This window comes from Crocodylus porosus, unplaced genomic scaffold (genome assembly GCF_001723895.1).
Source record: "Crocodylus porosus isolate Cpor-Errol unplaced genomic scaffold, CroPor_comp1, whole genome shotgun sequence".
Classification (NCBI taxonomy): domain Eukaryota; kingdom Metazoa; phylum Chordata; order Crocodylia; family Crocodylidae; genus Crocodylus; species Crocodylus porosus.
The window spans coordinates 72607849-72623884 of NW_017728947.1; the positions used below are offsets into that span (position 1 = coordinate 72607849).

The following is a 16036-nucleotide window of genomic DNA, read 5'->3' on the forward strand; positions in this document are numbered from 1 at the left end:
TCCCCCCACATCTTAGTGTCATCAGCAAATTTGAACAGGGGGCTTTTTACCCCCTCGTCCAAGTCAGTGATGAAGATTTGAACAGTGTGGGCCCAAGGACTGAGCCCTGCAGAACCCCACTGCCCACGTCCTTCCAGGGAGCCATCTACTACCACCCTCTGGGTGCGGCCCTCCAGCCAGTTGGCAACCCATTTGACTGTGTGGGTGTCGACAGCACAGTCCCCCAGTTTCTTAATGAGAATGGGGTGAGAGACAGTGTCAAAAGCTTTCCGGAAGTCCAGGAAGACTATGTCCACTGCTACCCCTGCATCTAATGATTTGGTGATCTGATCGTAAAAGGCCACCAGACTGGTCTGACAATATTTCATACAAGTTGTTATGTAGTAGCTAGGTCCTATGTATTGACCTGGTCCCCGAGTCTCTGGTCCCTGAGTGAATCATGATTAGTTGACTGGTAACTGGTAACATAGCAGCTTAGCAGCCAGGCCTGCAGTAGTGTCTCCCCTCCCTGCCCCAAGATAGAGAATGTCAGTCCCACAAGCACCTGTGGCACCAGTTTTGCACGTCTGCAGCTTGAGAGGCATTTCCCCCCAAACCCCTTCACTGATCTTCTTGAAATTTGGCAGGTTTTGTGGCCTCAGTAAGGACTCCCACCCCTCCAGTTTTCACCTCACTATGTTGTAATGCCTAGATGTGACATGAGTTTTGCTTTCAAGAAATTGGGGTGCTGCATTGATCTTCTTGAAACTCAGCAGACTTCATCCACTCTGGGGAGTCTACCATCCCTGAAAACTTCATCTAAATCAGACAAAAAAACCCCAACGATATAGATATTTTATTGTTTCCCCATTATACCCTATGGCCGGATCTCAGAGGTAGCTCCGAGGCAGCTCTGAACCACTTCGGGAAGCTGAACGAGGCAGCGCTTTGACCCAGATGTGCTGCTTCAGACCCCGAAGCATCCAAACCTTCTCCAGATCCGAAGCTCTGTCTGAAGCCTCGCACAGCCCTATTGTGCAAGGGTTGGGGTAGGGGGATGAGGCGCAGTACAGTGTGGGATGTCTGGAGGATGAACCAGGCACTAGTCACAAAAAACTTGGTGACTGCACATAACACAATGAGTTCACGGGGACTCTGAAATTGGTTCAAAATTATACCTGATTATCCAGGCATATTTTTTAAACAGTTCAGGAGGCTTAAACCATTTTAAACTGGCTTGTATGTCTGGCCACCTGAGGTTTAAACCACATTTAAATAGGTTTAAGTGTTATGTCTGTCTGCACCCTTAAGCTGAGAGCAGTATTTTACACTTACTGTGTGAGTCTACATGTTCGTTAATGCACCATAGTTACTGTGCGTTTAGTTCTTGGATAAGCAAGTACTAAATCAATGTGCATAACTTGTGTCACTGCGCAGTAGTATCAACACATGGATTTTAGTGATGCGTATTGTGCAGTAGCCTAATACTACTGTGCAGTAGCATATTAGCATGGTTTTTGTCTGGCATGCTACTGCACAGTGTAGATGTGCCCACTGTGGCATTTAATGAGTGATAAAATGCTTGTTAACGAAAGGCAAAGGCGGCAGCGTTAGGATGTGTTATGCCCAGTACTTTGTAGAGTCACTGACAGAATGAAGACGAGGAGCAAAAATGTTGGTCATTAAAGGTCATTGCCTTTCTATTTCATACATGTGAAATTAATTTCACGCAATAAACTCCAGCGCAGTTCACACTGAAATTTATTGCTCCTGGGTGCAGCATTTACACATGTGCCTGGGATCACAGCACAGTGAGCCAGGGCAATACACCCCCACTTGTCAGAAGGCCTGGGGGGGATCAGCGTGCCAGTCTGGAGCTGTTCAGTCCTGGCTCAGTGTGCTGCAGAGGGGCTGGCTGGAGCACGAGGGTGTTACAGTGCAGGGCTAGTTGGTAGGCAGCCCCACACTGTAGAACCCACATGCCCTAGCCAGCCCCAGTCACTGTCTACACTTGCATTGTAGAAGAGTTAATAACTCCACCATAGAATAGTACTTGTGTTGGGCAGTACTATACTATAGCAGACTTAATTGATTTATTTTGGCCTAATAGCACCACTCATGTAGATGGTAATGCTCTACTGCAGAGCTAATTAAGCAATTCTGCAGTAAGCATCTCGTGTAGATGAACCCACTGGGCACATCCATATGTTCCCTAATGCACTTAAGTAATGTGTACCTCCATTGTGAGGCAACCAGCCTATTTTACTTCCAGTAACCAAGCTCCTTGTTCAAAGCTAGCTCTGGTATCTCTACATATCCTGCACTGGCCAGGTAGACAAACCCTCAGATCTGCCACACTAAGAATAAGAGATGTGTAAGAGGTTTCAAGCTGTATTTTTGGTATCAAGTTAAATTTTTGCCAAATTCTGATGACAGGAGAAAGAGTGAATTATAAGATGGTGTTCCAGTGCCTGTAAAGCTGGGCGATTAAAAAAAAATCACATAAAACTGACACCTGTAATAATGTACTTGCTTACCCTTCTGTCCGGGAAATGGTCCTGAAACAGTCCCCCAAGCTCCTGTAATTTGTTGGATCAGTTTTCCCTCTCTGAATTTGGAACCTAAAAAATACAGTTAAGTATACAGCATGAGCAGTTTAGGATTTTAAGTCACTTGCAGCTTTCCACTTTTTATATAAAAAGACTTTTAAAGTTAACAGATATATTTTATTCACTATTAGATACTATTCCTTACATGCATGTATTAATACTATTTTCATAGGAACTAATACATGGAGGAGAAGTTCAGCCTAAAAGTAAAATTTGAGTAGTTCATGGTACTTATATAGCCAGCACCTTTTACAACTCTTTCTTGTTGTGCAGAAAATAAGCTGTTAACCCTAGGCCTTATTCCATGGCTTGGAGTTAATGGGAACCTTTCAATCAGCTTTCCATCAGACCTTGTCTTCAGAAGTTTGAATCAGTTGGTATGGCAAATGAATCCACTATACTATTTCTTAAAGGTCCATCTAGCTACAAATAAAATCAACAGGGGATTTTGTTGGACGTTAGATCAAGCTCATAGTTTTCATTTTTTATAGTTTAGCAAAAAGATGGACAATACAGAAGGAAACTATCAATGATTTTACTCAATACACATTTTCCCACTAATATGTAGACATATAGATCTTTCAGCAGAAGGCTGACAGTGTTTGCAGCACATCATCAGCCTTAAGAAGAATAACACTATTATGATTCAAGAGTGCAAACATAATGGCTTTTACAGTTTTGGATAACAGTGGTCAGCATAATTCACTGTATTAATCTATTGAGTGCTCCAACAGTGGCTATACCCACTTCTCAGAGATAACATTTGAAAAAAAGGAAAAAGACAGTGGAGTATACACAGCTTTTTAAAAATAAGAATGGGGTGGGGGAACAGTATGGCAATACTTTCATTTCCCAATTTGAGAACTGACTGACAGCAGTTAAAAGCCTCTGGCTGTAATAAAGGCAGTCTGTAGTGAAAAGAATCATTTAACACACTAATATGTGCACTCTTACATAATAATTTTATTTTTAAAATTGTGAAGTAGATAAAATGTTCCCTCTCATGGTGCAGAGAAGTTCCTTACTAGGGACAATCTGAAAACCCTTTTTTTTTTATAAGACAGAGTTAATTAACATCCTACATCCAAAGCATGCCTTAGTTTAGAATAAGAGTCAAGAAGTTTTCAAGGTGGCATTATCACTAATGGATAATATCAGTCCTACGTGGAAGATAACAGTAAATAATTATTCAGAAATTAATTATCATAATCTAGCATCTTTGTGGGGGGAGGGCTAAGCAGAACACAAAATAGGCATTTTCACCTTTTTTACAGTTTTTTTTCACACAATGTACTTTTTTTTTTTTAGATAGGCACCAGGTTGGGTTGTTGCGGCTGCTATTCCAATATACATGTATTGCTACTTAGTCTGATCAGATAATCTGCAACAAATGAGTTCAATTTTAGTCAGATGATGTTAAACAGCAATTTCCTCCCCATTCTCAATAGGATTCAGCAGTATCAAAAGGGGTTTTGTATTTTGGCAAGAAACAGTCTTAATTTTGCCTATCAAAATTTCCTAAACTGTGTTTTGCACTAACAAATCTAACCATTTTTCTTCAGTCTTGAAGAGAAATTTCCAGTGATGTAATACAAGTTATGAAGGCAAGCCCACACCTCTTTCAAATGCATTTAGAAGGAAACACTGAAGCCCTCCATAGCGCTAATAAAAGTAGCTCAGGCACATCTGGGATCTCTATCTGGGGTTACCTCTTTTATTAGTAGGAAAAGTTGCTGCCAAGTTGGCAAAATGGAGAATGCTATTCAATAGGCTTACACTCAAATAAGAGCTGATGCATAACATTTTGTCTGAAAAGAACCCTTGGGAAGGCTAATAGCTGAAAATGCCTCAATGGCATCATACAAAGTCCAATGGTAATATCAGCAGCAGAATGTAGTAAGTTGTTACATTATATCAATCAAGCAATCAGGACTTAAAAAAATGGTTTAGCTCAACCAAACATGAAGGATCAAAATGAATTTTAATACTTTTAATCATTTATAATCTCACAATTGAAAAATAAAAAAGTGACAGTCTCCATTTGTTAAAAAAAACTTTTAAAATTAACTAGTAAATCACTATATTTTGAAATAAACATTTTAAATATATTAATAGGAAGACAGTCCCATAAAACTTTTCTTTGGAAAAGACTTGAGGCCTAACAAAGAACTTAGAACAAAATTCTCTGCTTCAAAAGAACACTTTAGAAAAGCCTAGATTCCAATCCTGGAAAAAGTATGCACAGGCTTAAATTGGTAAATGTGAGCCTTCTCCAAACTTCCATGTCTATGCAGGAGAACTTTTATAATTTTTTCTCTGATGCCTGATGAAGGGTGTTTGTGCTTGAAAGCTTGCAATAAAAGAATTGTTTTTGCAAAAATCTAATCGGTCTAATAAAAGATATAATCTCTACCATGAGTCCTGATTGCTTCAGCCATCCTATTAGATACCCAGATGCATACAGGTAGCATACAGGTAGCCTATGTCTAAGTGTTTGCAGGAGTGTGGTTTTAATGCTAGACTCATTATGAATTACTCCAAATGAGAGAATATACTTTCTCATTTTGCCTATCTTATAGCTAGATCTCACTTTTATGCATATGCTTTCATACAAATACGCACTTCAGCTAATAATCATTAAACCTCTAGAAAAACCAAGCAATTTAATCATATGTCATGGGATAAACAGATAATTTCTCACTAAAGAGGTTACATAAAAAGGTTTACATTCATTTCAGTTTCTTGTCATAAAGGAGATAAAATCTTCCTATTGAGTCCATTTTTAAAACTGAGTCACACAAATACCATATTCCTTCCTTTAGGGTTTTTGGATCCATTCCTTCTCCAGTAAATCTTTTTATAGTTTTAACAGCAATCCCAAAACATATGCCAATTATGTGCTTCAATCTAGATCTGTGAATTGGGTTCTTTGATTTGGAATTGCTTACCTCAATAAAATCACATTTAACTTTTTAATGAACTAGCTAATTTAATCACCAGCACTTGTTATAAGAAGCTTGAGGAAGAGCTGGAAAGATCTTTGTTTGTTTTTCTGGGGGCAGGATCAGTAGCCTGTAGTAGTAATTGTGATAATAAAGAAGGGTGAGATCATTCACTTCAAAAACAACCTGGTCTGTTTTACATTAATGGTTACAGAACAGCATAACCTAGGGATATACAACACTTTTTCATCTTGGAACCCATTTATCTCTGAAACCAATATTATCCAAGTGTTCATAATCGAGTGGATTACAGGCACCTTGGAAAGCAGGATAATTCTCTTGTATGTGATTAGGCCTTGTTAGAATAATACAAGCTAAAGCTCCTGACTAAATATGAGGAAACAAACTTTTCTGGTCTGGTTAAGATCTTGAAGTCTAAAAAAAGCAAACACAGCGACGAAACAGTTTTCAGACACAGAATGCAAGGACACTGAACCAGTAAAGACCTGAGCTAGCAATGAGACTTTGTGCGAGCACCAGGCCAACAGTGCCACCATACAACAAGCAGCACAGATACAGGGTGCAGAGGCAAGTTTATTGGATCTGACCACTACAAGAAGGTTTAAATTACTGATGTTTTCAATTGGATTTAATTCCTTCTCCTCTGGTTTTCTTGCTGTTTGGCTTTTCAGTGTAGCTAAAATGCTGCGACATCATCTTCCTCATTAAGAGGTAACAACTGCCTCTATCTTTAATTCAGAAGATATCTTAAAATGAATGCTTCCCAAAATGGTTGAATATAGGAGCCTGAAAGGGGAGTGGGATTAGATTAAATCCAGGAAAGATTAAAACAATGTAAAAATATGCTTTTAAAATAATTTTCTTATGAGATACTGGGGTTTATTCAAAATCTAGTGTCAAAGTTGCAAATATCTGTGACCTAAATACGTTTCACTTAAATAGCCCACATTTGCATGCCTCTACAACTGGCGTTTATGGGATAATTAAATTCCTTTTACCATGATATCAGGACAGATGCAATATTTCTGAATTTAAACTATCCTTGAACAGTGATTTTACTGCATTAGACATAAAGGCTAAATACAAATGTTCAAGAGGCCCGAGGCAGAAGTGCTATAAGTATAGTGCTTTGCTCAAAGTGCTTTAGATTATGTCTGGGCAGAACAAAACACACATGCACTGTTCAGTGTGGGCGGCTCAGAGCCTGCCTATGGTGGCTGACATCAGCAGACTGGGGACACTCCTACATGCCTCCTAGGAGGCTGCAGAAGAATGCCAAGCCCAGCTGAGTCGCCGACCACTCCTGATTGACCAGCAGGGCCCTCTCCCCAGCCCTGCCTACTAGCCAGTTGACTGCTGTCAGCGCTAGCACTGGCTAGGGAGATAGAGGGGAAAGTAGCCCCTCTGTTGCATGGATCCCCCCTCTCCAAGCTTGCAGGTATGGATGTTGGTACAGGCTGGGTGAGGTCCATGCAGTGGAGAGGCTCTGTTTCCCCAGCTGCAGCCAGGAGCCAAAGCTTGGTGCTCCACTGCTTTTTACCACACTAGGAATTGTAATGGGGGTGGGGGAGTAGAGAGGAGCCCCTCTGCCATGCAGACCTGGCTTAGACCCCACCAAAACCTGAGCCTGGTGTAGGAGCAGGGGATCCTCATGGCAGAGAGGCTCGATTTGCCCACACCCCAGGCACAATTTCCAACATGGGTGGAAAGCAGCAGAGCCCCAAGCTGCAGTTCCTGGCTGCAGCTAGGGTAATGGAGTTTAGGCAGGGGCAATGCATAGAGGGTGCATGGGGGTGCACATGTATCCCTTGAGAGTGCCGGTGCACCCCCTGTCATGCCGCACTCCCTGTTTAGTTGACAGGCAGGGGGGCAGGTGGGAGCACCAGTGCCCTCCCTGTGAGCGCTGGACAGGGAGCGGGGCTGCCAGCAAAAGTGGCCGTGCCACTTCTGGAAGTGGCTGTGGGAGTTCCAGAACCAGCGCAGCCACTTTTACAGTGAGTGTGATCGCCCACAGGGACCCCTCCCCACAGACAACAGGATCGGCCACCGGGGACCCCCCTGGTTGCTGACTGGTGTCAGTGGGGGCATGTGCCCCCTCTGACTCAAGAGGCACCAGACACCCAGGAGTTTAGGGGAGGGAATACCCCTGGCAGGGAGGCTCTGTTCTCCAACTCTACTTCCTGGCTGCACAGGGAGGAAACAGATGAGCACCAGCTGAGGCTAGCAAACTCCCCAGGAAAGGTCTCCTTGCATGCTGGCAGAATATGATCTACCTTGACTTGGAATGGGATGTGGTACAGACTTTCAATAAAGCACTCTATCAAGGGATTTAGTCAGATACCACATCCACCCAGGGTTAACTCAGAGCAGGATCCACCATTTTTAAATTGTTCTATGTGCTGTGAACATCTGTTCAGTTATGGCTTCAGAGAGCTTTCTGCATCCTTAGCAAGTGACAAGTGTAACTTCTGTTCAGGCCAAAAGACACTCCACTGCACCATGAAGCATGTTTTTTCTTTTACCATCTCTCTCTTTTATCATACTGTACAATGAAACAGTGCCTGTGTACTATACTCATATATCTCCCCTGTTAAATTGTTTTTTCCCTTTGTCAGCTGCTAACTCTGATATAGTTCTTGGATTCCCCACCAAAACTGTCTTTTATGCTCCTGATGACATGCGTATCTTGGGTTTTTTCTTTCAAAGTCTATTTACTTTGTTCCCATTTAGCTCTTCCCCATTTGATGTTCAATACTATGCAAGATTTTCAAGTTCATGTTAAAATTACTGTGTCTTCTTTATAACCTAACAAGGGAAATCATTATGCTGCTACAGTATTTAATATCTGTAATTTAATATCTGTATGCAATTATATGTTGAGGCCATGGCTATGTGTGTATTTTACAGCTGAGTAGACTAATTTACTGTGGATAAAACATCACCATCTACACAAGCCACAGTAAACTAATTTACTTCACAGTAAAATAGTACCGTCAGGAACAGTACTATCTTACAGCGGAGTAACTAACTGCAATTAAATGCATGTGTAGATGCTGACCATAGGTGTAAATTGAGCCCAGTCAGCCAAGCTAGCAGGGGCCCAGACTCCTGCCTAAGAACTAGCCACACATCTTCACATACTCGTGTCCCATTCTGTCCCTCTGCCACCTGATGCTGCCATCCAGAACCTGGGACAGAGCAGGGCAGGAGCAGCATAAACTGCTCTAACCTAGTTCAAATTGCTGCTGTTCTGGGTGCTCATGTAGACACTGTGCCCAGAAGTAGTTTTCTCCAACTTAAACTGCTTTGGATTTTATTGCTTGGTATTAATTGTATGTTTTGATGAACTCTGGGCGTGAGTCCAGCGACGCATGAGACACTACTTGAGACACTAAATGACTAATTCTATTGTGCATTAGCACATCATGGCAAAAGCACATGTGTTAATGTGTAGTAGGATTAGTCTACTGAACATTAGCCTCACAAAAAAACACCCATGCACCAGTGTTACTATGCAGCAGTGCTGGTTACTATACATTCAGTTTAGTACCTGTTATTACAGATACTCCATTTCAGCTGTGCTGCCTGTGAGAGAGGATGAGCCGGGTCCCGTGCTTCACTCTACTGCAGCAGCTTGCCAGTGGCAGCCGGGGCTCAAGCACTGCTGTGGGAGGCAGGGGGGCTGCCTTGTAACCCTGGCAGCTGGGGTCCCCCTTTACCAGGGTGGGGGGACTGTGGGTGGGGAGTGAAGGGCACCAGCAGGGCCAGGGGGTGCTGTGGGTAGGGAGTGAGGGGCACCAGCAGGGCTGGGGGGCTGTGGCTTGGGAGTGAGGAGCCTTGACCTGCATCCTGGTCAGTGAAGGGGACAGGGGAACTCTGATTTTCCAAGATAAAAAAACCCAAAATAAAATACTTTATTTTATTAGTACTACTTAGACTTTATTTTATTAGTGATTGAGGCACTGGTAGGCTTCCAAACTGTTTTAAAATTGTAAATATATCAATAAAATATTGTGCTCAACTGATACCTATATATATAGTGGTGTTCCATTTTAATTGCAGATTTTGAGGGTTTTAATTAGAGAATTTGTGATTTTTATTAGTGAATTCATGGTTTTTAAACAGAGAAAACCAGGATCCTTGGTCATGAGGTGAACTGGGACACTGCTCAGGTCAAAAGGAATTTTGTTATTGACTTCAAAAGGGCCAGGACTTCACTCAGGAATTTCAAAAGTTTCTGGTGCTTAGTACTGGACTGTCATTAACCCAATTCTTCTGCTGAGATAAAAGGGAAAATATAAATATTATCTCAAACAATTTGAGACTGTAATTATGTTCTTTGTGAATAAGTAACAATCTTGGGTGTATTCTTCCTTTCTAACTCATACATCTTTGATATAACTAGTTTGTACTATCAGTTTAGTGTATGATTTAAGATGTTGTGAAAAACATTTCTTTACATTTCCTACCATGATTAGGAAGTATTCACTATTATTCTAAAATATAAGGTCAACATCTATAGCTGGCTTAATTTTAATTAATTTCCTGTGATTCCAGACACATCTAATTGAAGTTGCTTCTATTGTCAAAGAGATTTAAAATTGATTGTCTGACGTGCTGTATTTAATAGTTCACATGTTTGTAGTCAAATAAAGTATAGTCATAATTTAAACAGCTAATTTGTTAATGTAAACATTTATTCAAGTGCCATTTGTTAGTATTATCTATTGATCTAGCTTGGCGCATATATTGATACTTAGATTTCATTTGAAACCTGATATTACAAACTGGACCTTGATAAAGTAATTTGTTTTACTATTTGGCACAAGGTCTTTGGGCTGTTTACATTACTTACAGGATAATAACTAAATTGAAAGTATAACCCTGCCATTTATTTTAATGGTAAATCACATGAGCTCTTGAAGAAATGTTAATTAGAACTGAAAACAAAAACCTAATTATTTTAAGCCACAGATATAAATTACACCAATATATGAGGTTATGGTTTAAGTACCATGGTACTGCTGGATGATATTTTAAGCACAAGACCATAAAGGAACATACTACAACAATAACATTATAGAAACAGGTAAGAAGCAGAATTTCATTCACTCATACTATATGTTAGACCTAGATTTACTTCTGTCTTACCACAAACTTATTATCTGTCTTCTAACTGTAAATTACTTTCTTCATGAATGATAAATCATGAACACATATAGATAAATACTACAAAAAGAAAGTATTCCAACTTTCATTTGAATAAAACCTCTATTCAGTTTGGTAAGATTCATAGTCCTCCTCATGTCTGTGATATTTGGAGAGCAAAGTTTTGTTTGCAGATAGGCCAAGTGTTCCAGTTATGTGCATGGATATGTATTTGTACAATTATTCATAATTGGCATATTTCCATAGCCATCTCGAAAGCCCTGTGTGAGTTTGTAACCATCTAATAAGTGAGGTGACTTAGTTAGTTAGGTGACCAGTCACAGGATTTGAACAGTAAATTAGAACTATTGAATATTTGCAAGCAGAATTCACAATCAAACCACAAACTGATGTTTTTACTACTCATGGACTTATTCACTGTACAATTTTAATTTATGAACAAATGAACACATCTCTATAAATGGAAGCTGGTTAATAAATACATCATCATAATGCTATTGAAAGTGTTTTCAGCTTAAATTATGACAGCAGAGGTCTAACAGCTAGGGTCTGGGCAGCATCACTGACAGGAATGAAGGTACTGGCTAGGCTGACAGGTGCGGTTCATGTGCCCCCTCTATTGGCATCTCCTCCTCGTTACACTACTGTGACAGAGTTTACAAGATGTGGTTTTAATCTGCTTAAACTATTTATTTTGAAACATTTTATCTGGGTAGAAAACGTCCCTGTAAAACACATCAGCAAAAACCTGTGTACTGTCAGAGTCCTATTTGAGGTTTTAAACAGTTTGGTAGTGCTTTTAAGGCTGCAAGCACATGCTGCATTTATATAAACAATCATATCCCAGGACAAAGTGCCACAGTTCAGATGTTCATGTCCATTGTCCTGGGTTAAATCCTAAAAACGTTCACAGCATAAGAAGTACTTACAGTTTATCCTAGGACAGGACATTGGAAAGTGTCAGAATGGTTTTCTTAGGATTGCATCACTGAATCAATGGCAGAGAAGTGGCAATGTATCCACCACTCACTAAACCCTGATTGGAAGGGCGATGTGTGTACATGCCAATTCTGGGGACTTTCTGTTCCCTGGCAAACCCAGGTACAATTTGTCCAGGGGACAAGTGCAACATCTATTTCTAGCTTAAATGACTTTCTGCACAGGAGTGAATTTCATCCTTTGCGAACAGGTAAATAGTACAGCACTTTTCCCCAGTAAGGCTTCTCATTGTTTTTTATACTCCCTTTCCCTTTTATAAACACTTTTTCTCTTTCCCCTACGCTTCTGTCTTCTAGCTAAGGAAGCTAGTAGGCAGTGAAACATGCTGGTGGAAGAAATAAAGCAGCACAAAATATGTTCTTTTGAACTAGTGGTGTCCAATTCATCCAGCCCTATGGGCCAGATGAGTGGCATGGAGCTGGTCTGTGGGTCAGATCTGGAGCATGGAACTAGATCATCTGGCCCACAGCGTTGGAATTGGGTGGTGGCAGTTTTAAGTGATGTGGTTTACAAAGCCATAGCAACCACTGCTCCTCATTGCTAAATTTCTAGCTGCATGGGCTAGATCAGGCTTGTCCAACATACAGCCCGTGGGCCGCCATGCGGTCCGCCAAGGCATTTTCTGTGGCCTGCAGCGCTGCAATGGGAAATGAAAGTAAACATGGTTTATTTTCATCCCCACCCCTTGTCCCTCCCCCAGCCCCTCAGCAGCTTCGCAATGGCTGCTGAAGGGCTGAGGAAGGGACAAGGTTCCTACACGCACCGTGTCAGCTTGACGTTGCCGACGCGGTGCGTGCGGGAAGAGGAGTAGCTATGTGCCACTCAGGACAGGATGAGTCCAGCTGCACAAGGCTGCACTAAGAGAGGGCTCAGCTGGAGGAGGCTAGAGAACAATGCAGGGAAGCCAGGGGCATCCCTGACCTTTTGCCTCCCCCTCCAAGATAGTGTCCACAGCCACCAGGGCAGCAGAATGGGCACCCTTCTGTCTCAGATGCCTAGTGTGGTACAGGCAAGAGGTCTTAGCCACCTCCACCTTTAAAAAATAATAATAGGATGCAAAACTCTGAGGACCTCAGGCCAAGGCAGCCAGAAGGGGGTTGGGCATGGCCTGCTGAGCCCCTGATTCCAGCCTGTTTCTTTCCAAGCAGTGAGTGTCTGGGAGGATGGGTTTGGGCAAAATGTGACTGGGGCACCAAGCAGCACCCGAGGCCTGGCCCCTTTCCCTGCAAAGCTGCCAGGCTGACAAGGGAGGAATGCCAAAATAGCTTGCTGCTGTAACCTAAGTGTTTATTTTAGTCAAGTGTTTGGTATTATTTCATTGTTGCTTTTATTTTTTTTTTATTTGGATTTTAAATCACATTTCCAGACCCATTTCATTGTCACTTCTTGCAACTTCATTGGTGTCAAAGGTCACATGACGTCACTTCCTGATGTGATACTGCTTCCTGTGAGGTCTTTGAATATGGCTCGCTGGCCCACTAGGTGATAAAAAGTTCATGATCAGGCCCCACATTCAAAAAGGTTGAACACCCCTGGGCTAGATGATCCAGATCTGACCTGTGGGTCTGGAACTTTGACAGCAGAATGAGCAGTGGTGGCATTTGTTGCAATTAATGCTGCCACCACTCACCACACCACCAAATTTCTAGATCTGTAGAGAGCCCTACAGGCCGAATGACATGGCTCCCTAGACAGGATCTGGCCTGCTGGCCATAGCTTGGCCACACCTGGTCTAACCTGTGATAAATGAGACTCATCACATTGTTTTTCCTAGGTGAAGAAGCTTGAGGAAATACCTTTTACAAGCAAATGTTCTGAAAACCTGAGATAACTGAGAAGCAGAAACCATAATAACATTTTTTTGAGCAACATGGTAGGAATCAAAATTACTCAGCAACATCAGACTATATAGTTCAGGTATTTGGAAATACCACAGGTAGAGAGACAGATTTAAAAATCCAGGACTAGGATAGTGTTACTCTATTATAACCTAGCAAGACAACAAATATGACTTTATCTCAGGTTGAAAAATACACTTACTTTTCATCAGTTGTGAAGCTTTAACTATTTTTATCTTAACACTCATTAAAGTTTGCCAATCAGGTTGCACAATCCAAGATAAAAAAAATACAGTTACAAAGGTAAAACCAAATACTGTTTTTAAAAATAATTAAGACACAACATACTTGGGGAAAGAAAAAAAGAGATGCATGAATAAAACTTGCCCAGAAGCAGATCTGACTCACCCATGGGACAATTCCATGGAAATTTGCCATAGTAATTATGCTAATAGCTAACAAATAACTAATTATAGTAGTCTCACCGGTTCATGACACACAAATATTTTAGAACCTTCCTGAGAAAGAAATACAGCAGAACTCTGGTTCAAACCATAAAATGTATAATAATCTAATTCAATAACTGTGTTTTACAAACCTAAATCATTCATTTAATGGAAGTTTACAACAGTTTCATTCTACAGAAGGAACCTAAACCAAAATTTATTTCACAAACATATCTAGCAAACTGCTGGATATGTTTCTGGGCAAGCAAGTTTCTGTTTTGAAGACGAAAATGAGAACATTGCTCAATACTCAGCGTTGATTACACAATTGAAAAAAGACAGTTTTCTGGACCTGAATATTCATGCACTGAAGTAAATGAAAAGATTCTACTGACTAGGATGATGAAAAACCAGGATCCTAATTTTCTTAGCATGCTTCTTGGCAGGGGGAAGCATTCAAAGTGATGGCAGATCTCCCATCAGCAATACCTGATGATGGTGTGCATCTCGCTTTTGCAAAAATAGCAGGCAGCCTTGGGTCCAATAAGGCCCTTTTCAGTTCCTAGATTTGATGGAGCTGTCAGCTTTCACAGCTCTTTGCTAAGCATTAATCATGACTTCTAGCATGAACCTGAAATAGTCTACATCTTAATTACCCTTTAAATACTATTATAAATTCTACTTGTGATTACATTTAAAGCCAGTTCCCTAAATGTAAACACAGGCTCTATGAGTAAAAACTGTATGTAAATATAAATTTAGCAGCTTGCTAGTAAGCCTGGAAGGCTGGCTTTGCCTGGAAGAGGCTCTTCTGCTGATCTTTCGAACATAAATACAACCCTTATTCCCACAAACAAAACAACCAAATGAGCAAACCTAAACTTACAGCCCTTCTCTGGGCTGCAGAAAAGACCCTTTCACTCTGGCCCCTCCCTAGTCATGTGCTTCCCTGGGTTCCCATGTACCTCCTGCCTGTGGATCACTTCTTCCACCTAGCTCTCTCTCCCTGCCCTCTCTCTGGGGTTTTTAACTTCCAGTGGGTACTTCTTGGGTATACCTACATGTGCAATTAATGCACCTGAATTTTCTGTCTAGAAAATTCAGGTGTATTAAACTGTGCCCCTGCAAGCATCTGAATGTGTGCCTGTCAGAAGAAAATTTTCTCCAAATGGGAGCAATTCAGTTTAGGGCTGCTCCTGTTCTGCTCTACTCCCCTGCAGAAGACAGGGGGAACTCCAGGCTCCCCTGGGTGCCAGCCCTGGGCTGGGAGGGGGCACAGGGTCTTGTCCCAATCTCAACATGGCTGGGAGGCAGCATCCCACTAAGCTAAGACAGCTCTCCCTGATCCCTGTAGTCTGATGGGGAGCAATTTGCTCCTGGTCAGCAACTACATGTGTGCTTCACTGCATTAACTTAATATGCTGATTTGTAGTACTTGTATCTACACATACTAGGAAACACCACATTAGATTAATCTATTATGCAGCAATTGCTGCGCACATGCAGACAGTGACACTATACTGAGCATTAAATTAGTTTAATGCATCTACACAAGACAGATTCCCTTTCCCTTACTGTGCATTAGCATCTTGTGTAGATGCACCCCATGAGTAGCTTACTGCCCACACCTGGACTTCTACCACAGCCCATCTCCTCCCACTTAAAGGGTCAGAATGCCCTCTTACAGAATGCTTTTGGCAAAATCATGGTCTTATTTTCATAATGTTATATATGTGTTCTTTCTCTAGGCTTGGTAAATAAGTGGGAAGAAAGCGGGATTAAGTCCTATGTATATATTTGCTGCTGAAAAAAGTCATTAGAAATTCACAGGTTAAGAAACAATTATGATATGTAACCTAAGAAATAGAAAGAGTTTTATAAAAGCCTGGTATCACATTTCCAAGTAACTTATATGTGTATCCAAGTAACTAATGCTTATTGAGGAGAAAAATGAGAATTCTCTTTTGCAGTTTTTTCTTCCTGGCATGCAATTTGCTCAAGAGACCATCCAGTTCATTATCTGTGAAAAAGTC

General features: G+C 41.2%; 1 protein-coding gene across 2 annotated transcripts in view; it reads right to left on the reverse strand.

The window, feature by feature from the left end:
• SLC25A21 (solute carrier family 25 member 21) overlaps positions 1-16036 on the reverse strand; it is a 432824-nt gene that overhangs the window by 84243 nt on the left and 332545 nt on the right. For both annotated transcript variants that reach the window (XM_019552188.1, XM_019552187.1), the window contains exon 3: positions 2517-2600. In XM_019552188.1, the coding sequence (XP_019407733.1) occupies positions 2517-2600 (84 nt within the window). The remainder of the gene's footprint in view (positions 1-2516; positions 2601-16036) is intronic.